This window comes from Muntiacus reevesi, chromosome 15, assembly GCF_963930625.1.
Source record: "Muntiacus reevesi chromosome 15, mMunRee1.1, whole genome shotgun sequence".
NCBI classification, from domain to species: domain Eukaryota; kingdom Metazoa; phylum Chordata; class Mammalia; order Artiodactyla; family Cervidae; genus Muntiacus; species Muntiacus reevesi.
Genome location: NC_089263.1, coordinates 2,007,952 through 2,030,770, shown reverse-complemented (window position 1 = coordinate 2,030,770; position 22,819 = coordinate 2,007,952). Strand labels below are relative to the sequence as shown.

Here is a 22,819-nt window from a genome sequence, read left to right as displayed (position 1 = left end):
TCATCCGCCCAGCCAGTTTGTGTCTTTTGGTTGGTACATTTAATCCATTTACATTTAAGATAATTATTGATATGTATGATCTTATTAGTGTTTTCTTAATTGTTTTGGGTTTATCTTGTGTAGGTCTTTTCCATGTCTTGTGTTTCCTGCCTAGAGAAATTCCTTTAGCATTTGCTATAAGTTCAGTTCACTCGCTCAGTCCTGTCCGACTCTGTGACCCCATGAATCCTCAGCACGCCAGGCCTCCCTGTCCATCACCAACTCCCTGAGTTTACTCAAACTCATGTCCATTGAGTCGGTGATGCCATCCAGCCATCTCATCTTCTGTCATCCTCTTCTCCTCCTGCTCCCAATCCCTCCCAGCATCAGGATCTTTTCCAATGAGTCAACTCTTCGCATCAGGTGGCCAAAGTATTGGACTTTCAGCTTCAGCATCAGTCCTTCCAATGAACACCCAGGACTGATCTCCTTTAGGATGGACTGGTTGGATCTCCTTGCAGTCCAAGGGACTCTCAAGAGTCTTCTCCAACACCACAGTTCAAAAGCATCAATTCTTCGGCCCTCAGCTTTCTTCACAGTCCAACTCTCACATCCGTACATGACCATTGCAAAAAACAGAGCCTTGACTAGACAAACCTTTGTTGGCAAAGTAATTTCTCTGCTTTTTAATATGCTGTCTAGGTTGGTCATAACTTTCCTTCCAAGGAGTAAGCATCTTTTAATTTCATGGCTGCAATCACCATCTGCAGTGAGTTGGGGCCCAAAAAATAAAGTCTGACACTGTTTCTGCTGTTTCCCCATCTATTTCCCATGAAGTGGTGGGACCAGATGCCATGATCTTAGTTTTCTGAATGTTGAGCTTTAAGCCAACTTTTTCACTCTCCTCTTTTACTTTCATCAAGAGGCTTTTTAGTTCCTCTTCGCTTTCTGACATAAGGGTGGTGTCATCTGCATATCTGAGGTTATTGGCATTTCTCCTGGCAATCTTTATTCCAGCTTGTGCTTCTTCCTGCCCAGCATTTCTCATGATGTACTCGGCATATAAGTTAAATAAGCAGGGTAACAATATACAGCCTTGGTGTACTCCTTTTCCTATTTGAAACCAGTCTGTTGTTCCATGTCCAGTTCTAACTGTTGCTTCCTGACCTGCATACAGGTTTCTCAAGAGGCAGGTCAGGTGGTCTGGTATGCCCATCTCTTTCAGAATTTTCCAGTTTATTGTGATCCACACAGTCGAAGGATTTGGCGTAGTCAATAAAGCAGAAATAGATGTTTTTCTGGAACTCTCTTGCTTTTTCGATGATCCAGCAGATGTTGGCAATTTGATCTCTGGTTCCTCTGCCTTTTCTAAAACCAGCTTGAACATCTGGAAGTTCACGGTTCACGTATTGCTGAAGCCTGGCTTGGAGAATTTTGAGCATTACTTTACTAGCGTGTGAGATGAGTATAATTGTACAGTAGTTTGAGCACTCTTTGGGATTGGAATGAAAACTGACCTTTTCCAGTCCTGTGGCCACTGCTGAGTTTTCCAAATTTGCTGGCATATTGAGTGCAACAGTTTCACAACATCATCTTTCAGGATGCTGAAACTGGAATTCCATCACCTCCACTTTCACAGCATCATCTTTCAGGATGCTGAAACTGGAATTCCATCATCTCTACTAGCGTTGTTCAAAGTGATGCTTTCTAAGGCCCACTTGACTTCACTTTCCAGGATGTCTGGATCTAGGTGAGTGATCACACTGTCATGATTATCTGGGTCATGAAGATCTTTTTTGTACAGTTCTTCTGTGTATTCTTGCCACCTCTTCTTGATATCTTCTGCTTCTGTTAGGTCCATATGATTTCTGTCCTTTATCGATCCCATCCTTGTATGAAATGTTCCCTTGGTATCTCTAATTTTCTTGAAGACATCTCTAGTCTTTCCCATTCTATTGTTTTCCTCTATTTCTTTGCATTGATCACTGAAGAAGGCTTTCTTATCTCTCCTTGCTATTCTTTGAAACTCTGCATTCAAATGGGAATATCTTTCCTTTTCTCCTTTGCTTTTCACTTCTCTTCTTTTCTCAGCTATTTGTAAGGCCTCCTCAGACAACCATTTTGCCTTTTTGCATTTCTTTTCCATGGGGATGGTCTTGACCCCTGTCTCCTGTACAATGTCATGAACCTCCTTCCATAGTTCATCAGGCACTCTATCAGGTCTAGTCCCTTAAACCTATTTCTCACTTCCACTGTATAGTCATAAGGGATTTGATTTAGGTCATACCTGAATGGTCTAGTGGTCTTCCCTACTTTCTTTAGTTTAAGTCTGAATTTGGCAATAAGGAGTTCATGATCTGAGCCACAGTCAGCTCCCGGTCTTGTTTTTGCTGACTGTATAGAGCTCCATCTTTAGCCGCCAAGAATATAATCAGTCTGATTTTGATGTTGCCCATCTGGTGATGTCCACGTGTAGAGTCTTCTCTTGTATTGTTGGAAGAGGGTGTTTGCTATGACCAATGCGTTCTCTTGGCAAAACTCTATTAGCCTTTGCCCTGCTTCATTCCATACTCCAAGACTGAATTTGCCTGTTACTCCAGGTGTTTCTTGACTTCTTACTTTTACATTCCAGTCCCCTATAATGAAAAGGATATCTTTTTTGGGTGTTAGTTCTAAAAGGTCTTGTAGTTCTTCTTAGAACCATTCAACTTCAGCTTCTTCAGCGTTACTGGTTGGGGCATAGGCTTGGATTACTGTGATATTGAATGGTTTGCCTTGGAAACGAACAGAGATCATTCTGTCATTTTTGAGATTGCATCCAAGTACTGCATTTTGGACTCTTTTGTTGACCATGATGGCCACTCCATTTCTTCTAAGGGATTCCTGCCCACAGTAGTAGATATAATGGTCATCTGAGTTAAATTCTCCCGTTCCAGTCCATTTTAGTTTGCTGATTCCTAGAATGTCGACATTCACTCTTGCCATCTCCTGTTTGACCACTTCCAATTTGCCATGATTCATGGACCTAACATTCCAGGTTCCTATGCAATATTGCTCTTTACAGCATTGGACCTTGCTTCTATCACCAGTCACATCCACAGCTGAATATTGTTTTTCTTTGACTCCATTCCTTCATTCTTTCTGGAGTTATTTCTCCACTGATCTGCAGTAGCATATTGGGCACCTGCCCACCTGGGGAGTTCCTCTTTCAATATCCTATCATTTTGCCTTTTCATACTGTTCATGGGGTCCTCAGGGCAAGAATACTGAAGTGGTTTGCCATTCCTTTCTACAGTGGACCACGTTCTGTCAGACCTTTCCACCGTGACCTGTATGTCTTTGGTGGCCCCACAGAGCATGGCTTATTTTAATTGAGTTAGACAAGACTGTCGCCTGTGTGATCAGATTGGCTAGTTTCCTGTGATTATGGTTTCAGTGTTTCTGCCCTTTGATGCCCTCTCACAACACTTACCGTCTCACTTGGGTTTCTCTTACCTTGGATGTGGGGTATCTCTTTACGGCTGCTCTAACAAAGCACAGCCGCTGCTTCTTACCTTGGACATGGGGTTGCTCCTCTCGGCCGCAGCCCCTGACCTCGGGCTTGGGGTAGTTCCTCTCGGCCACTGCTGTGCCATCGCAGCCTGGCGCTCTTGGTCACTGCCCCTGACTTTGGGCGAGGGGTAGCTCCTCACAGCCATGCTTCTGCGTAGTCCGTTGCAGCTGGCGCACTTCTGATGCTAAATTGTCTTAACTTTTGCTTGTCTGGAAAGTTTTCATTTTCTCCATCAAATTTGAACAAGAGTCTTGCTGGGTAGAGTATTCTTGATTGTAGGTTCTTTCCTTTCATCACTTTAAATATATCGTGCCTTTCCCTTCTGGCTTGTCGAGTTTCTGTTCAGAAATCAGCTGGTATCTTGAAGGGAGTTCCCCTTGTACGTTATTTGTCATTTCTCCGCTATTGCATTTAATATTTTGTATTTGCCTTTAATTTTTGTCAGTTTGATTACTGTGTGTCTTGGTGTGTTCATCCTTGGGTTCATCCTGCCTGGGACTCTCTGTGCTTCCTGGACTTGGTTGACTGTTTCCTTTCCCATGTTAGGGATGTTTTCAGCTATTACCTCTTCACGTATTTTCTCAGGTCCTTTTTCTCTTCTCCTACTGGGACCCCTGTACTGCAAATGTTGGTGCATTTAATGCTGTCCCAGAGGTCTCTTAGACTGTCAGCATTTTTTTTTTTCATTCTTTTTTCTATATTCTGTTCTGCGGCAGTGATTTCCACCTTTCTGTCCTCCAGGTCATTTTCCCATTCTTCTGCCTCAGTTATTATGCTCTTGATTCCTTCTAGCATATTATTCATCCCTGTTTGTTTGTTCTTTAGTTCTTCTAGGTGTTTGGTAAACATTTCTTCCATCTGCTCGATCTTTGCCTCCATTGTTTTCCCAAGATCCTGCATCATCTTCACCATCATTACTCAGAATTCTTTTTCTGGAAGGTTGCCTGTTTCTACTTTATTTAGTTGTTTTTCTGGGGTTTTATCTTGTCCCTTCATCTGGGATGTAACTTTCTGCCTTTTCATGCTGATTTAACTTTCTGTGATGTGGATTTTGTTTCAGTTACTGTGTTTCTGTGCTTCTTGCTTCTTCTGTCTGCCCTCTGATGGAGGAGGCTGAGGCTTGTATAAGCTTCCTGATGGGTGGGACTGGTGGTGGGAAAAACTGGGTCTTGCTCTGGTGGGCAAGGCCTTGTTCTGTAAAGCTGTAATCGAATTATCTGCCCATGGATGGGGTTTCACTCCCTCCCTGGTAGTTGTTTGGCCTGAGGTAACCCAGCCCTCGGCTTTACGGGTCCATGGTAGGGTTAACAGAGAACTCCAAGTGGGTTCACGCCAAGGGGGCCCTTCCTGGCCTGATGCTGCTAGTGCCCCTAGCCCTGGGGGGAGCCGCTGCTGACCCATGTCTCCACAGGAGACCCTCAGACACTAGCAGGTAGTCTTGGTTCAGTCCCCTGTAGGGTCACTGCTCCTTTCCCCTGTGTCTTGGTGCATGCAAGATTTTGTTTGTGCTCTCTAAGACTGGAGTCTCTGTTTCCCCCAGTCTTGTGCAAGTCCTATAGTCAAATCCTGCTGGCCTCCAAGGTCAGATTCTGTGGGGATCCCCAGTCCCTTTGTCAGATCCCCAGGCTGGGAAACCTGATGTGGGGTTCAGAACCTTCACAGCAGTGAGAGAACTTCTATGATATTATTGTTCTCTAGTTTGTGGGTCACCCACCTGGCAGGTAGGGGATTTGATTTTATTGTGATTGCTCCCCTGCTACCATTTCACTGCGGCTTCTTCTTTGTCTTTGGATGTGGGGTATCTTTTTTTAGCAGGTTCCAGCATCCTCCTGTCAATGGTTGTTCAACAGCTAGTTGCAATTTGGGTGCTCTCACAGGAGGAGATGAGCATACATCCTTCTACTCTGCCATCTTGATCCAGAAGTCTGATGAGGTTCTTTTTAAAATAACATCTAACTTTAAGTTCTATGCTGAACGTGTATACTATTGACAAGTAGTAAAACAGATGCTTGCTAAATCTAGTGGTGCAGATGTTTTCTGGGCACCTCTTACTGGAGGTTGTTGGAGTAAATCATAATGAAAGGTTGCTCCTGTGACATTCCTGCCTAATTAATTGGAACAAAATTCTGGCCAGCATTCCAGTTGCAGCCAGCTACAGTGAGACAGAATGGGGAGGGCCACTGACTCCAAAACACACTCATTCTTTTATCACACAAAAACTAAAGTGTCTTCTGACTTCTCACTAACAATTATTAACCCCAGAACACATTGGAGTTAAGAAGGTGTATGTCACTTTGCCATGGATTCCACAGTGGTAAGGCTCAGGGTTAGCACTTCTGCAGTCTGGTAATAAACAGCCAGGTCTGTTCTGCACCTGGATCTTCAGGAAACAGGAAAGGGTGAGTGTTTGAAAATCTCTTACTAGCTGATAGCTAATTTATTACCTTCTTCAAAATTATGGTTAAAAAACAACAACATAGCATTAGTTTACCATCTTAATCAGTTTTAAGTGTAGGTTCAGTAGTGTTGAGTATATTCACATTGGTGTGCAGCAGATCTCCAGGAATTTTCATCTTGCAAAACTGAAGCTCTGTATAGCTCCTTCCTCCCCTCCTCCCCCAGCCCCTAGCAACCAGCTTTCTATTTGCTGTCTCTCTGAGCATGGTTGCTTTGTGTTGTTGTTGTGTTGTGTTAGTCGCTCAGTTGTGTCCGACTCTTTGCGGCCCCGTGGATGCTAGCCCACCAGGCTCCTCCATTTGTGGACTTCTCCAGGCAAGAATACTGGAGTGGGCCGCCATTCAGACTTGAAAATGCAGCTCTTTTCTCTCCCGGATGGGAAGAGTTCCCAACTAGACCCTGATGGTGCTGAGCTCTCAGCCGTGGAAACCTCAGCAGTGACCGTCACTGCAGACAGATTCCAGCAGGCCCGGTGTCTGAGGGAACCAGGGCATTCCACTGCGCTCTGTTGTTCTCACTCATTTTTTTTTTCTGCTCCTATTTCCAACTTAGATGACGCCAGAGGAAGGCATCAAATGAAGATCCGCAGCGAGACCCAGAATTACCTCAACTTGTATGCAGTGGAGGGCCTGCGCACCCTGTGCATTGCTAAGAGGGTGAGTAGGCAGCTCCACGGAGGGGCAGAGCCAGCAGCGGGGTGCGGCCCATGCGCTCATCAGCAGGTCTCACCCAGGTTCTGAGTAAGGAAGAGTATGCCTGTTGGCTGCAGAGCCACTTGGAAGCAGAATCCGCCCTGGACAACCGGGAGGAGCTCCTCTTTCAGTCTGCCATTCGCCTGGAGACGAATCTGCATTTGTTGGGTAATTATGTTCTTGAGCTGGCTGGTGTCCTGTAGGGCGGGGTGGAGTTTGCAGCATCCTGGGCAGAGAGGTACCCTGGCTCTAGTCCGCAGCAGCTCTGCACACACTCGACTTCATTAAATACCCCGCTGGTGTGACACTGGGCTTCCCTTGTGGCCCAGCAATAAAGAATCCACCTGCAACACAGGAGACGCAGGTTGGATCGTGGGTCTGGAAGATCCCCTGGAGAAGGAAGTGACAACCCACTCCAGTATTCTTGCCTGGGAAATCCCACGGACAGAGGAGCCTGGTGGGCTACAGTCCAGAGGGTTGCAACACTGTCAGACACGACTTAGTGACTAAACAACACAACATCCGGTCTGACACTAGCACACCCCCGGGCGGGGCTGTGCTCCATTGAAGTCTCCTCTCTCGTCAGTCTTTGGGTCATTCCCTGTGCCACCCTGCTAGGAACCGTGTCAGACTTTCCTCCCCTAAAACCCTGCTTTCCCACCAAAAATAGAGATCAGAAGCAAGGTTTCTCAGCAACTGATGCTTAAAATGGTCCCTCCATCCCAGGAACAATCAGAATCTGTTGAACTCAGACAGGGCTGCCTTTAATACATAAAAGTCAACTCTCTCATATCTTTTAATATAAAGGCACTAATCCCATTCACAAGGGCTCACTCTCATGACCTAATTGCCTCCCAAAGGCCCCACCTGCTAATGCCATTACCCTGGGGATTGGGGCATCAACCTATGGACTTTTAGGAGGGACACAAACATTTTAGTCCATAGCAGCATCCCAGCACAGGGAACAGCATGTATATAAGAGAAAGGCAAGGCTAACAAGGAGGCCTCATGCTGCACTTCTTAAAAGAAAGATGGAGACCATCTCACCAAGCTGGAAACAGGAAAAAACAGGCTGGTCTAGAGAACACTTTTCTGCATTAAGTGGTATATTTTTCCTAACATACTGAGACTTGCATGGGAAAAATCTGCTCCTTAATTTTTATGTTTGTGGAAAAAGCATATTCAGGATAATATTGCTTTCAAGAAATAATGGGCCTCTGTGATCTGTTTCAACAGCTAATGGTAAACACTGTTGAGAGCCATCACTGTGGTCTCATTTACTAGAAGCTTTCTGCAGGATGGATAAGCTTGAAAACTTTTCATCCCTCGGGGTATGGTCATTCTCACCATCTCCCCACAAGCGTTATTTCCAAGCTACCTATAAAGTTAAAAGTTCACTGCATGTTAGGAAGCCTTGGAGGTGTTCAGTTCAATGTCCAGCGAATTAATGTTTAGTGCTCCCAGCTGTCCCTATTGTATGGAGTCAAAAGCTGGTGAAGGTACCCCCATATCCTGAATGAGGAATCACCCCAGTTCTTCCAGAGATGATGGACCTCAGCAGGGTCCAGTCTGCAGGGCGGGGCCAGCAACTCTGCTGAGCTGGAGTGTAGTATTCATGCTGGTCAGGGCAGGGGCCCAGAAGCAGGGCCTCACCTACACTGGTACTTTTGAGCAGGTGCCACGGGGATTGAAGACCGCCTGCAGGATGGAGTCCCCGAAACCATTGCTAAACTGCGTCAAGCAGGTCTGCAGATTTGGGTTCTCACTGGCGACAAACAGGAAACAGCCATTAACATTGCTCATGCCTGCAAACTTCTGGACCATGATGAGGAAGTCATCACCCTGAATGCCGAATCCCAGGTGGGTGGATGTTAGGGAGCCTGCTTTGCCCGGGCAACTCCACACCCCGCCAGCCCCAGAGAGGAGCGGGAAGGAATGCCTTCCATTTCTGGCACTTGCTGTGAGGTGGGCCTTTATTCTTTGCCTCTGTTTGTACCTGTGTTGTTTCTTATTGTCTTGGAAAATGTGGGATTTGCTGGGACTTCTCAGGAACATGTCTGAGCTTTATAATTCAGAGTTCAACCAGCTTTTTCCTGAGCTGTATCCAGCCAGCAGTATCAGAGAGTATCTCATGAGCTCTCATGGAGCGAGGGTAGCTGTCCATTCGTCATTAGCATTCCTAAGACAGCACGTGTTATCTCACTAATGCCCCAGCAGCACTTGGGTTTTCATTCCTCACCTCTGTTGACCGAAATTCCCCCATGTATAGGGTGGGTCTCTTCCCACAGGTCTAGTGACTCTTCCAGCCTTTATGGATCATGCCTGTAGGTGTTACACTTAAGATGTGCCTTATCACAGAGTTTTCACCTTTGTTTTCTCCTAAGAGGTTTATAGTGTAGCATCTGAGCTTTAGATACAATCTGTTTTGTGTAGAATTTTGTGTAATGTATGAGGTTTATATCAAACTGTATTTTTCTGCATGTAGCTGGCCATGCAGCTGTTTGTGGACAGTTTGTCTTTTCACCACTAAATTGACTTTACACCTTTGTTGAAAATCAATTGCTCCTACTTGTTGTGTGTCTATTTTTAGATTTCTATTATGTTCCATAGGTGTATCTATCCCTTCTTCAATACCATGCTGTCTTGTGAGTTTTTAAATAAGTCTTAAAATAGGCAGTATTTTGTTTAATCTTTAATCCAATTTTCTGCTGATGGGTGGGGCTGTGTCCCCTCCATGTTGTTTGACCTGAGGCCAAACTATGGTGGAGGTAATGAAGATAATGGCGCCTCCTTCAAAAGGTCCCATGTAGGCATTGCTGCTCTCAGTGCCCCATCAACAGAACTGGATTAAAGATTTACTGAGCATGGCCCTGCCCATCACAACAAGACCCAGTTTCCCCCTCAGTCAGTCTCTGCAATCAGAAACCTTCCATAAGCCTCTTATCTATCTCCATCAGAGGGCAGATGGAAGGAAAGCCAAAATCACAGAAAACTAACTAATCTGATTAACCAATCTATTAAAAATAACCAAGCCTTGTCTAACTCAATGAAGCTATGAGAACACTGTGTGGGACCACCCAAGATTGACAGGTCATGGTGGAGCATTCTGACAAAATGTGGTCCTCTGGAGAAGGAAATGGCAAACCACTTCAGTATTCTTGCCTTGAGAGCGCCATAAACAGTCTGAAAAGGCAAAAAGATAGGACACTGAAGGATGAACAGTCCCCAAGTCTGTAGGTGCCCAATATACTCCTGGAGATCAGTGGAGAAGTAACTCCAGAAAGGATGAAGAGACAGAGCCAAAGCAAAAACAACACCCAATTGTGGATGACTCATAATGGAAAAGTAAAGTTCAGTGCTATAAAGAGCACTACTGCACAGGAATCTGGAATGTTAGGACCATGAAATTGGAAGTGGTCAAACATGAGATGGCAAGAGTGAACACTGACATTTTAGGAGTTAGTGAACTAAAATGGACTGTAATGGGTGAATTTAACTCAGATGACCATTATATCTACTACTGTGGGCAAGAATCCCTTAGAAGAAATCCGTTAGAAGCCATCATAGTCAACAAAAGAGTCCAAAATGCAGTACTTGGATACAGTCTCAAAAATGACAGAATGATCTCCGTTCATTTCCAAGGCAAACCATTCAATATCACAGTAATCCAAATCTATGCCCTGACCAAGAGTGCTAAAGAAGCTGAAGTTGAATGGTCCTATGAAGACTTACAAGACCTTCTAGAACTAACACCCAAAAAAGATGTCCTTTTCATTATAGGGGACTGGAATGCAAAAGTAGGAAGTCAAGAGCTACCTGGAGTAACAAGCACATTTGGCCTTGGAGTACAGAATGAAACAGGTCAAAAGCTAACAGAGTTTTGCCAAGAGAATGCACTGGTCATAGCAAACACCCTCTTCCAACAACACAAGAGAAGACTCTACATATGGACATCACCAGATGGTCAAAACTGCAAATTCTTTGCAGCTAAAGATGAAGAAGCTCTATACAGTCTGGAAAAATAAGACCAGGAGCTGACTGTGACTCAATTCATGAGCTCCTTATTGCCAAAATCAGACTTAAATTGAAGAAAGTAGAGAAAACCACTAGACCATTCAGGAATGACCTAAATCAAATCCCTTACAGTTATACAGTGGAAGTGAGAAACAGTTTCAAGGGATTAGATCTGATAGACAGAGTGTCTGAAGAACTATGGAAAGAGGTTCATGACATTGTACAGGAGACAGGGATCAAGACAATCCCCATGGAAAAGAAATGCAAAAAGGCAAAATGGTTGTCTGAGGAGGCCTTACAAATAGCTGAGAAAAGAAGAGAAGCTAAAGACAAGGGAGAAAAGGAAAGATGTGCCCATCTGAAGGCAGAGTTCCAAAGAATAGCAAGGAGAGATAAGGAAGCCTTCTTCAGTAATCAATGCAAAGAAATAGAGGAAAACAACAGACTGGGGAAGACTAGAGATCTCTTCAAGAAAATCAGAGATAGCAAGGGAACATTTTATGCAAAGATGGGCTCAATAAAGGACAGAAATTGTACAGATCTAACAGAAGCAGAAGATATTAAGAAGAGGTGGCAAAAATACACAGAAGAACTATACAAAAAAGATATTCATGACCCAGATAACCACGATGGTGTGATCACTCACCTCGAGCCAGACATCCTAGAATGCAAACATGGGCCTTAGGAAACATCATTACAAACAAAGCTAGTGGAGGTGATGGAATTCCAGTTGAGTATTTCAAATCCTAAAAGATTTTGCTGTGAAAGTGCTGCACTCAATATGCCAGCAAATCTGGAAAACTCAGCAGTGGCCACAGGGCTGGAAAAGGTCCGTTTTCATTCCAATCTCAAAGAAAGGCAATCCCAAAGAATGCTCAAACTACCGCAAAATTGCACTCATCTCACATGATAGCAAAGTAATACTCAAAATTCTCCAAGCAAGGCTTCAGCAGTATGTGAACCAAGGACTTCCATATGTTCAAGCTGGATTTAGAAAAGACAGAGGAACCAGAGATCAAATTGCTAACATCTGTTGGATCATTGAAAAAGCAAGAGAATTCCAGAAAGATGTCTACTTCTGCTTTATTGACTGCACCAAAGCATTTGACTGTGTAGATCACAGCAAACTGTAGAAAATTCTGAAAGAGATGGGAATACCAGACCACCTGACCTGCCTCCTGAGAAATCTGTGTGCAGGTCAAGAAGAAACATTTAGAACTAAAACTGGCCCCAAATTGGAAAAGGAGTACATCAAGGCTGTATATTGTTACCCTGCTTATTTAACTTATATGCAGAGTACATCATGAGAATTGCTGGGCTGGATTAAGCACAAGCTGGAATCAAGATTTCTGGGAAAAATATCAATAACCTCAGATATGCAGATGACACAACCCTTATGGCAGAGAGAAGTGAAAGAGGAGAGTGAAAATGTTGGCTTAAAACGCAACATTCAGAAAACTAAGATCATGGCATCCAGTTCCATCACATCATGGTAAATAGATAGGGAAACAATGGAAATAGTGACAGACTTTATTTTGGGGGCTCCAAAATCACTGTAGATGGTGATTGCAACCATGAAATTAAAAGACATTTGTTTCTGGGAAGAAAAGCTATGACAAACCTAGACAGCATATTAAAAAGCAGAGTCATTACTTTGCCAAGAAAGATCTGTCTAGTCAAAGCTATGGTTTTTCTAGTAGTCATGAATAGATGTGAGAGTTGGACTATAAAGAAAGCTGAGCACTGAAGAATTGATGCTTTTGAGCTGTGGTGTTGGAGAAGACTCTTGAGAGTCCCTTAGACTGCAAGGAGATCCAACCCGTCCATCCTAAAGGAGATCAGTCCTGGGTGTTCATTGGGAGGACTGATGCTGAAGCTGAAACTCCCAATACTCTGGCCACCTGATGCAAAGAACTGACTCACTGGAAAAGATCCTGATGCTGGGAAAGATTGAGGGCAAGAGGAGAAGGGGATGACAGAAGATGAGATGGCTGGATGGCATCACCGAATCTATGGACATGAATTTGAGTAAGTTCCGGGAGTTGGTGATGGACAGGGAAGCCTGATGTGCTGTGGTCCACAGGGTCACAAAGATTTGGACATGCCTGAGCAATTGAACTGAACTGATTTTGTTTAATTTCCAAGTGTTTGGTGTTTTCCTATTGGCTTTCTGTTACTGATTTCTATTTTACACTTATTCTGTTGATTTCTGTCCATTCTTGTCATAGAATATGCTTTTTTTGTTGTTTTAAAAATTTTTTTTTTATTGACAGATAATTGCTTTACAGAATTTTGCTGTTTTCTGTCAAACCTCAACATGAATCAGCCATAGGTGTACATATATCCTCTCCCTTTTGAGCCTCCCTCCCATCTCTCTCCCCATCCTATGCCTCTAGGTTGATACTGAGCCCCTGTTTGAGTTTCCTGAGACATGCAGCAAATTCCTGTTGGCTGTCTATTTTACATATAGTAATGTAGGTTTCCATGTTACTCTTTCTATATATCTCACCCTCTCCTCCCCTCTCCCCATGTCCATAAGTCTATTCTCTATATCTGTTTCTCCATTGTTGCCCTGTAAATAAATTCTTCTAAACCACTTTTCTAGATTCCATATATGTGCATTAGAGTATGATATTTATCTTTCTCTTTCTGACTCACTTCACTCTGTATAATAAGTTCTAGGTTCAGCAACTCATCAGAACTGACTCAAATGTGTTCCTTTTTATGACTGAGTAATATTCCATTGTGTAGATTGTGCTTTTTATAATTTTTATTCTTTTATATTCATTTTGTATGACCCAGGGTGTGGTCTTTCTTGGTGAATGTTCATACGCACATGTAAAGAATGTATGCTCTGTAATGTTGGCTGGTGGATCATTTAGCTCCTGTTGAGAGATGGTAGTTTACTTCTTCTATAATAAGAATTGGAAAACTGCCTATGCCTCAAGTCCAGCCTACTACCTGTTTCTGTGGTGGTGTATTTGAACACAGCCTTCTCTGTGTTTTTATATACAGTCTTAGGCTGTGTTCATGCTATAATGGCAGTGTTGAGACTGCAGAGATTGAATGACCTGAAAAGCCTGAAATAATTTATTCTGGCCCCAAATAGTCATTCCATATATTTTGATTTCTGTTTGCATAGCATGCTTTGTTTGATCCTTCAGTTATTAATCTACCTGTAGCATTACGTTTGAAATGAAGCATTGTAATATAATGTGGCATTACATTTGGACAATAGGTCATGTTTTCATATATTCAGACAATTACTTTTAACTGGTATGCTTAGATCATTTACATTTATTCTAATTATCAATATATTTGGATTCAGGTCTTCTATTTTATCTTTTGTTTTCTTATTATTCTGTTTTTTATGTTTCCATTCCTTATTTTATCCTTCTTTTGAGATATTTGAACATTTTTTTAGTATTCTATTTTAATTTATCTTATGTTTTGACATCACTTAACTTTTTTAGTGTATTTACTAGACTTATACTATGCATATATAAGTTGTCAGTCTACTTCATTCCAATCAGTGGAATGAAGAAATCTTATCACTCCACGTTTCCCTCAACTCTTCCCCCTAATGTTGTAGGTATCTTATCTATTACAGTTGCATATATTGAAATCCTCATCAGATGATATATACTTTTCCCTTTCAATCTAAAAGCATATTTTAAAGACACCAACAGGAAAAGAATGGTCCGTTATATTTACTTAAGTTAGATTATATTTACATAAATATATTTACAGTTTTTGCTGCTCTTCTTACATTTCCATTGTTTCAAGTTCCCTTGTGGCACAATTCCCCTTTCCTAGGGGGAATGTCCTTCTATTTTTAAAAATTTTGTACTGGGGTACAGCTGATTAATAAACAATGTTGTGACAGTTTCAGGTGAACAGAAAAGGGACTCAGCCGTACATGTACACACATACATTTTCCCCAAATGCCCCTCCCATCCACGCTGTCACATAACACTGCGCAGAGTTCCATGTGCTATACAATAGGTCCTTGTTGGATGTCCATTTTAAATACAGCAGTGTATACAAGCCCATCCCAAACTCCCTTACTTTATCTGTTTTTTAGAGTAGGTCCACTGATGGCAAATGCTCCTGCTTTTCTTCATCAGAGAATGTCTTATTTCACCAAGGTACCTAGTGAGAAATCAGCAGTCATTTGAATCATAGCTAATGAATCTGGCTGCTTTCCAGTGTTTTTCTTTAGTTTTAGGCAGCTTCGTTATGATGATGCCCATGTTTGGCCATGGATTTCTTTTGATTTTTACTCTGGTATTTGCTAAGTTTCTTGAATCTTTGGGGCTATGTCTCTCACCAGATTTGCTAAGTTTTCAGCCATTATTTCATCAAACACTTTTTCTGCAGTGCACTTTCTCCTCTTCTTCTTGAAGACTGATGACATGTCTTTTGATATTTTCTCAAGGGTCCCACAGGCACTCTTCAGTTTTTAATTTTTTTTCTCTCTTTCAAACTGGATAATTTTACTTGATCTGTCGTTGAGGTCACTGGCTTTTGCTTCTGTTATTTATTTCTATTCTGCCACTAAGCTCACTCAGTGGGTTTTTTAATAAACTTTTTATATAGAATGGTTTTAAATTTACCAAAAGAATTGTGAAGATAGTACTGTTTCACCTACACCTAATTTTGCCTATTATTAACATCTTTGCAATTAATAAATGGACATTGGTATCCAGTTGCTACTAAAGTCTGTGCTATATTCAGATTGTCTTAATCTTCATCTTTTGTTCTTTTTATCTTCCAGAATGTCATTTAGGACCCACATTACATTTAGTTGTCATGTCTCCTCAGGTTCTTATTGGCTACAACAGTTTCTCAGGCTTTCTTTTGGAGGACATTGACAGTTTTGAGAATAGATACAGTTAGATGTTTTATAGACTGTCTTATATGGGGAATTGTCTGATGTCTCTCTCTTGATTAAAGTTACGAGCTTTGAGGAAGAAGACCACAGACAAAAGGTCGTTTTCATCATTTCATCACATCATGTCAAGAGCACATTATATCAACATGGCGTATTACTGTGGATGTTAATTTTGTTTAATTTTGTTTAATCTGGTTTTTCCACCATAAGCTAATTCTTTTCACCCATTTCACACTGTCCTCTTTGGAAGAAAGTCATTGTGCATAGCTCACACTTACAGAACATAAGGTTATAATACCCCTCCTTGAGCACAGAGAAATTACATAAATTATTTATGTAATCCAGTGATGGATACTTAAGTGGAATCCAGTGAGCTTTACATTTTGATTAATGTGTTTTGGGGGTTCTGAAATTTTTATTTAATTCTTCTTTATATGTTATGTTTTCTGCTGAGACTTTCTTTCTATTCATTTCTAGAATTATTTCTTACTTCTTGGAATACTTTTTAATGACTGTTTCACAGTCTTTTTCAGATAATTCCAGAATATGTGTCATCTTGGCATTGACTTCCATAGATTTCCTTTTTCCACAGCACTGACGATTTCCTAGCTCTTTATCTGCTGATAAATTTGGAGTCGCATTGTGGGTATTTTAAATGGCTCTCTGAAAGTGAAAGTGAAAGTCGCTTGGTCCTGTCGACTCTTTACGACCCCATGGACTATACAGTCCATGGAATTCTCCAGGCCAGATTCCTGGAGGGGGTAGCCTTTCCCTTCTCCAGGGGATCTTCCCAACCCAGGAATTAAACTGGGGTCTCCTGCATTGCAGGCAGATTCTTTACCAGCTGAGCCACAAGGGAAGTCCAAGAATACTGGAGTGGGTAGCCTATCCCTTCTCCAGGGGATCTTCCCAACCCAGGAATCGAACAGGGATCTCCTGCATTGCAGGCGGATTCTTTACCAACTGAGCTATCAGGAAAGCCCCAAATGGCACTCTGGTCACTTTAAATTCTATGGAGAATGTGTATTTCTTTTTTAAGGCAGGTAATCAGTCCTCTTGGGCACAGGCTGTAGGCTCCAAACAGCCTCGGGGCATTGGGTTCAGTGTCACTTTTGTTTAGCCTTTGCCAAGCTGTTAGAATCTGTCTCATATTTTTGCCCAGCTCCCCACTCCTAACAAAGTTCCACTACTTTCTGATTCTGTGGGACTCCCTCTGGCTGCAAGGCGAGTGTGTGAGTTGCCTTGATCTGCCTTGTGTCTCAGCACTGACTTCCGGGGCCAGGTGGCGGCCGCCTTGCCGTCGGGGCCGCAGGTGGTCTGAGAGGAGGGGCGCCTCCCTCGGAGTCCCCAGCGACAGGCGGCCCTGCCAACCGTGGTTGTTCCTGCTGCTGCCCTGGAGCAGAGTCGCCTGGCGCTGGGTTCAAGAGAACCGAGGAAAATAAAAACGGGGTTTCCTCCATCTGCCCTGAGCACGGAAAGTTCTCTTTTCTGGTTTCCAAGCCAGAAGTACAGGCCTTCTCCTGGCACTGGAGCTTTTTCGTCCGCTTCCAGCTCTGTCCAGACGTCCGCGTGCTTAGAGCACCGCTCTCCTTCCCCAGCCTGACCGCTGCCGTTTACTCTGAGCGCTCAGCGTCGCTCGGGGACTCTGTCCGCGTGCCACCGCGGGCTTCCCGGGTGGGGGCAGGATCCGCTCGTTCGGCCTGCCTTGCCGGCGCTTTGTGCTAGCACCGGAGCCTCCGTGGCGGTCCTGAGTGGGGTCCCGCCTTCTCCGTAAAGCCTTCCCGGGTACCGCCGCCCCCAGCCCCACTCTAGAGCAAGGCTCCCCCGCCCCGTATCTGGCACACACTTGCGCATTCTGCGCAGTGACTTGCTGTGGTCGTGAGGTTGTGTGTGTGTGTCCCGCTTCCTGGCCCATCACCCAAAGTCAACGGCTGCATCTTTTCAGGCTTCTGTTCCCCGTCTCACCCACTTTCCTGGATATAAAACGTGCTCAGTACTTCTTATTGGAAACACCTAATTCCCACAGTGCTCTGCAGGAAGTGCTTACTAACCTGGAGCTCTCTGTCTGTCCGTGGAGGAGCAGGAACCAGTGGAGTTCCTGGAGTGTATTCATTCTTAGAAACACTTGTCCCTCCCTTGCCTCTGTGCCTTGACCCTGCAGTCTCCCCAGGAAGTTTCCCTATTCTTTCTGGGACTCAGATACAGCTTTGGAAGGGCACTGCTAATTCAAAGCCTCAGAAATTAGGCTTTTTTTTTTTTCGTGGTCAACGGGAGAGCTTAAAGAGACTCTGATTACACTTCTTTTGAAGCTAATCACAGCAGAAGCTCTTCTTGGTAGCTCACTAGGAAACAAGAAGTTCTGCGTAAGGGCCTCTGAGGACCATGGGGAAGTGCCTGAAAAGCTCCCAGTGCCTGACCAGCCAGCAGTTCCACCACAGTCTGGCCAGGCCTCCCAAAGTGAAGACGCTCTGTGCTAAGCTCTACGTGGCATAATGGAATCAACTAGAATCTTATAGGAACCCTAAACCCACCCAGACTCTTTCATGCTGAAAGTTGTCCACTTCCCCCGACTTCCCAGGTGCAGGAGGGTGCCCTTCCAGGCCAGGACTGCAGCCTGGGTCCCGGGAGAGTCTCAGATGTGTCGCTGGGGTGATGTGGATGAGTGACCCTTGCGTCCCTCTTCTGTCCACTTCAGGAGGCATGCGAGGCCTTGCTGGACCAGTGCCTGCGCTATGTGCAGTCCTGCAGCCCCCAGAGGACCGCTGGCAGTCTCAGCGTGGGCTTTGCCCCGCTCTGTCCACCCTCTGAAGCCACCGCCTCTGGCCCCAGCCTCGTGATCGATGGGAGAAGTCTGGCCTACGCCCTCCAGAAGAACCTGGAGGACAAATTCCTCTTCCTCGCTAAGCAGTGCCGGTCTGTCCTTTGCTGTCGCTCAACCCCCCTGCAGAAGAGCATGGTGGTGAAACTGGTCAGGAGCAAGCTCAAGGCCATGACCCTGGCCATAGGCAAGTATCCAGGCCGGACAGCCTCCTCCTGTGCAGCTGCCTTCTCTTGAAGCATCTTGGATTTCCTGCCCCTTCCATACTATACTCTAGGGTGGGAAAATGCTTTCTTGTTCTTTTTTCTATTTATAAAATCACACTCGGTGCAATAAAATTGGCAGTCTGTTCCAAATATAAAGCTTGGATTTGAAAGCCACAAAATACACTAACAACAGATACAGCTACATATTATAAAGTCAGTAATTCAGTGTTGAATTTAAAAAGTTAGAGCTTCTTACTGTCTCCCGGGGGACAGGAGAGTCCTGTCGTGAGGCCCTCAGCAGAGCCCTGCCCACTAATCCTGACCCCAGGCCAACTTAGGGAGAAGGCCCTTTGTAGGTGCTTCTGATGGCCATGAGCCACCTGGGGTCCAACTTCATCACACTTTGGGACCCAGAGATTCCATGGTGATCAGAATCCCCATCCCTTCTTGTCTGCTGAACTTTGTTTCAAGTGTTAGTCACTTCGTCGTGTCCGACTCTTTGTGACCCCATGGACTGTAGCCTGCGAGGCTCCTCTGTTCATGGGATTCTCCAGGCAAGAATGCTGGAGTGGATTGCCATTTCCTTCTCCAGGGGATCTTCCCCACCCAGGAATCGAATCCGGGTCTCCTGCATTGGCAGGCTGATTCTTTACCATCTGAGCCACCTGGGAGATGATTTTGTTTCAAGACCAGCATCTACTTTTAAAACATTTCTCCTAACTCTGAATAGTTGCTGAATTTTGCATCATTTCCTTAAGGACTGTGTGTCTGATGGTGGTTTTTCCTTGCAGACTGGGGCCTGGCGAGCCTTCTGGGCTCCTCTCTAGTCTGCACCAGCACCCACCTATCTCCCCACCCACTCTGATTCAAGTCTAGTGTCCAGGGAGGTTCAGGGACGTGGCAGCCCCACCTGCTGGGGAGAGCTGGGAGAGACTGCAGGTAACCTCGGAAAAGGGGTGGTCCCCAGGATTCCCCAATATCAAATAGTTTGGTCTTCCTGCATATAGAGTGCACACCTAAGTGAGAGCTGACTCTGAAATAAAGCTTCCTCACCAATCAGTAATAATTACCCTATTTTCTACAGGAGGTCTGTGATAGCCCCGCTTTGGTGATATAGGAATTGCCACCCTGTCACCTCATCAGGACAGTTAAGGCTGGTGATGGCCTTAGCATGGTTGTCATGGAGATGGACCTGCACATCCCCAGGGCATGGTAACTGCTGAGGGGTGTGAGTGTGTGTTCACCCACAGCCCCCTGGTTCCCGCTGAGATAAGACAGGCAGCTCTTCTAGGGTGGCCCCTCTTCAGGGAGGCTGTCTCAGGACCACCTTTGCCCTCATGTGCCCAGACAGGCCTTTAGGTCTCTCTGAGCAGGTGTTGGAGGCAGAAGCTGAGGAGTTTGAGTCTGGGTCTGCACCCTCACCAATAACTTTGCTCCTCTGTGCTCCAGCCTCAGCCGTAACATGGGGTCAGCGTCCTCCAGTGGGGCGGGTGTGAGACTCTGAACATGATACGGCACATTCTCGCTGCCTTTTCGGGGCCCAGCTCACTCAGCCACCGCATCACTGGTGTGTGGCGCTCACTTAGGAAACTGGGGAAAGAAAAAGGCTAGTTAGAAGGAAAAAACAAAACAGAATCTCAAGAGGGAAAGGAAAAATAAAGACCCATCAACTTTTAGCTCATTTCTTTCTATGAGTTAAGGCATGAATGTGACCTAGACCTGGGCATCCAGCAGTTAATAATCCAGAGAGCATCATTGCCCACACATCTCATTTTGAATGGGACATTCTGGGCAGAGCTACAGAGGTTATTGCTTCACAGAATTTCAGCTGGACAAATACTGACTCATTCTCCAGGTTGGGCCCTGTGCAGTAAAGAACAGAGGGATCACAGAGGAAAGACATCCATCTGAGTCACTCTGACTTTATATACCTATACTTTTTGCATGTTTGAAATGGGGGAGGTATTCTGTGCTGTGGGCCCTTCTGCCACCCTGTTCCAAGAACAGTCACTCTCAGTGAATGATAATGAGTTTAACTCTCTGGTTGTCTTTCCCCAAAGACGTTGAGAGCGCTGACCCTGTGCTCCTACACGCTTTCTGTCAGCAATTTGACTAAATACATAGGTGCTCTCCTTAATTACATGCTTGGAGAGACCAAGGGTGAGCACAGTAACTAACAAGCTAGCCAGACTTGAGTGTGCAAACATAGCTCCACAGTTTGCTGGGCACAGTTTAACCTCCTTTGTTCAGTTTAGAGAACCACTCACAGGAGTGTGAATGGAAGTAGCTTTGTCTGACATATGACAAAGCCTAGAGTGGGTCAGGAAGTAACAGGGAAGGCGGTGATCCTATTCTGTTCTAGATCCCTGAAGGGCTCTACTGGTGTGTGAGCCAGTAGCTTGGAATGTGTCCTAAATGGAAAGGGGTGCTGGCCGCTGCTTTCTCAGATTCTTCCTGGTGTGGCTGCTGGGTCCAAGCCTCCCACCAGGTTTGTTCTGACTGCATAACCCAGCTTCCCTGGGGCAGGGGCTGCACTGCCTCTTCCTCACTCCTCCCTAGGACCCTTCACAGTTCCCAGCTCACACCAGAGTCCTGTGAAGATCCACCAAGCCTGTTTAATCATGTACATCTCAGCTCATGATTCTCCCTGCCTGTGATGTTCTAGGAGACGGAGCCAATGACGTCAGCATGATCCAGGTGGCAGATGTGGGCGTGGGAATCTCAGGCCAGGAGGGCATGCAGGTAAGGACAGAGGGCTGTCCTGGGCAACCAAAGGGCTCCCACTGTGAGCCGTGCTGGCCTCGCTGTGAGCTGTCCTGCAGAGCTGAAGGCTTGGACCTTGATATAGCTGGTGCTCGCCTGCTGCTAAACCAGCAGTAGACCAGGTGGCAGGCGGCTCTTCATGTTGGTGAAGCCGTACAGTGAATGTGCCTGTCAGTCTGTTTCTCTGGGAAGGTGGCATGGAGTGAGGCAAGGTGAGTCATCGCCTTCCTCTGGCTGTCGGTGGGTCGTCTCTGCAAGGCATTTTTTATTGCTGCTGAACATCAGTGATACCATGGACTTTGCTGTTGTGTTTTGGTGTCACTATAAAGATGGAGTAAAGCCATCCTCTCTCATGTGAAAATTAATCTCTGTGTTTTTCATTTGCCACTGTGTTGGTTCTCTGCACATGATCCAGATGATGAATAAATGGGTTCTTTATGAATGTACTTCTTTTTCATGTAGCAGTTCTACATTTGATTAAGTTTGAATCACAGTATTTTTAACTTGGTGGAGACTTTTAGGAACAGTCTATCCAGTTGTCTTCTTTTAAAAATCAAGATGTTGTCCACTCTTTGGTCGTCAGTTGCTCACCCTGTAACGAGCTCTTGAGCACTCATGTGTCCCATGCTAGTGCAGGGTCATGGATTTTCTCACTTGACACAGAAATCACAGTTTTATGGAAAGTCCTGAGCCAGAAGCACAGTTGTTCTATCTCAGCCTCATTCTCAGTATATAACTATCCTCCTGCGCCTCATCTGACTTGGGTCATGTTACTGTACGTGTTTTCTTCCTCCATAAAACTGAAAATGGAACCCAGTTTGGTCTCATCCTTGCCCCTCCTCCCAGTGACATCACATGCTGCTGCTGCCAAGTCGCTTCAGTCATGTCCGACTCTGTGCAACCCCATAGACGGCAGCCCACCAGGCTCCTCCATCCCTGGGATTCTCCAAGCAAGAACACTGGAGTGGGTTGCCATTTCCTTCTCCAGTGCAAGAAAGTGAAAAGTGAAAGTGAAGTTGCTCAGTCCTGTCCGACTCTTTGCAACCCCATGGACTGTAGCCTACAAGGCTCCTCCATCCATGGGATTTTGCAGGCAAGAGTGCTGGAGTGGGGTCCCATTGCCTTCTCCGTGACATCACATGGGGGAGCTCAAAAATGTCTATTGAATGAATGAGAAAAAGAGTTAATTCCATCTGATTTTTTTTCAGCATTGCCTCCTTTGCACTCATTTCCTAGAATGAATACCTACCCAGGGCAGTGCTTTTAAACCACAAGTGCAGAGAAATGCAGCCAGTGAATCCACTTTGTATCAGGGTCTCTAAGATTGAGCATGCCAAGTGAGGAAGAGCATGAGCTGTGTCCACTGCAGGGCCTCAGGGCAGGAGCCAGAGGATTCAGTGAGCCATGAAGGAGGTGTGGGGATCAGCCAGACTGTAGGGCTCT

The 22,819-nt window shown here is 44.9% G+C and overlaps 1 protein-coding gene across 1 annotated transcript in view; it reads left to right on the top strand.

Annotated features, from left to right (window-relative positions):
• The window catches only part of ATP10A (ATPase phospholipid transporting 10A (putative)), a 181,477-nt gene that overhangs the window by 146,966 nt on the left and 11,692 nt on the right, over window positions 1-22,819 (top strand). The window contains 5 exon segments of the mRNA XM_065906625.1: window positions 6,542-6,645; window positions 6,723-6,849; window positions 8,357-8,541; window positions 18,285-18,594; window positions 21,279-21,355. Of these exon segments, the coding sequence (XP_065762697.1) occupies window positions 6,542-6,645; window positions 6,723-6,849; window positions 8,357-8,541; window positions 18,285-18,594; window positions 21,279-21,355 (803 nt within the window).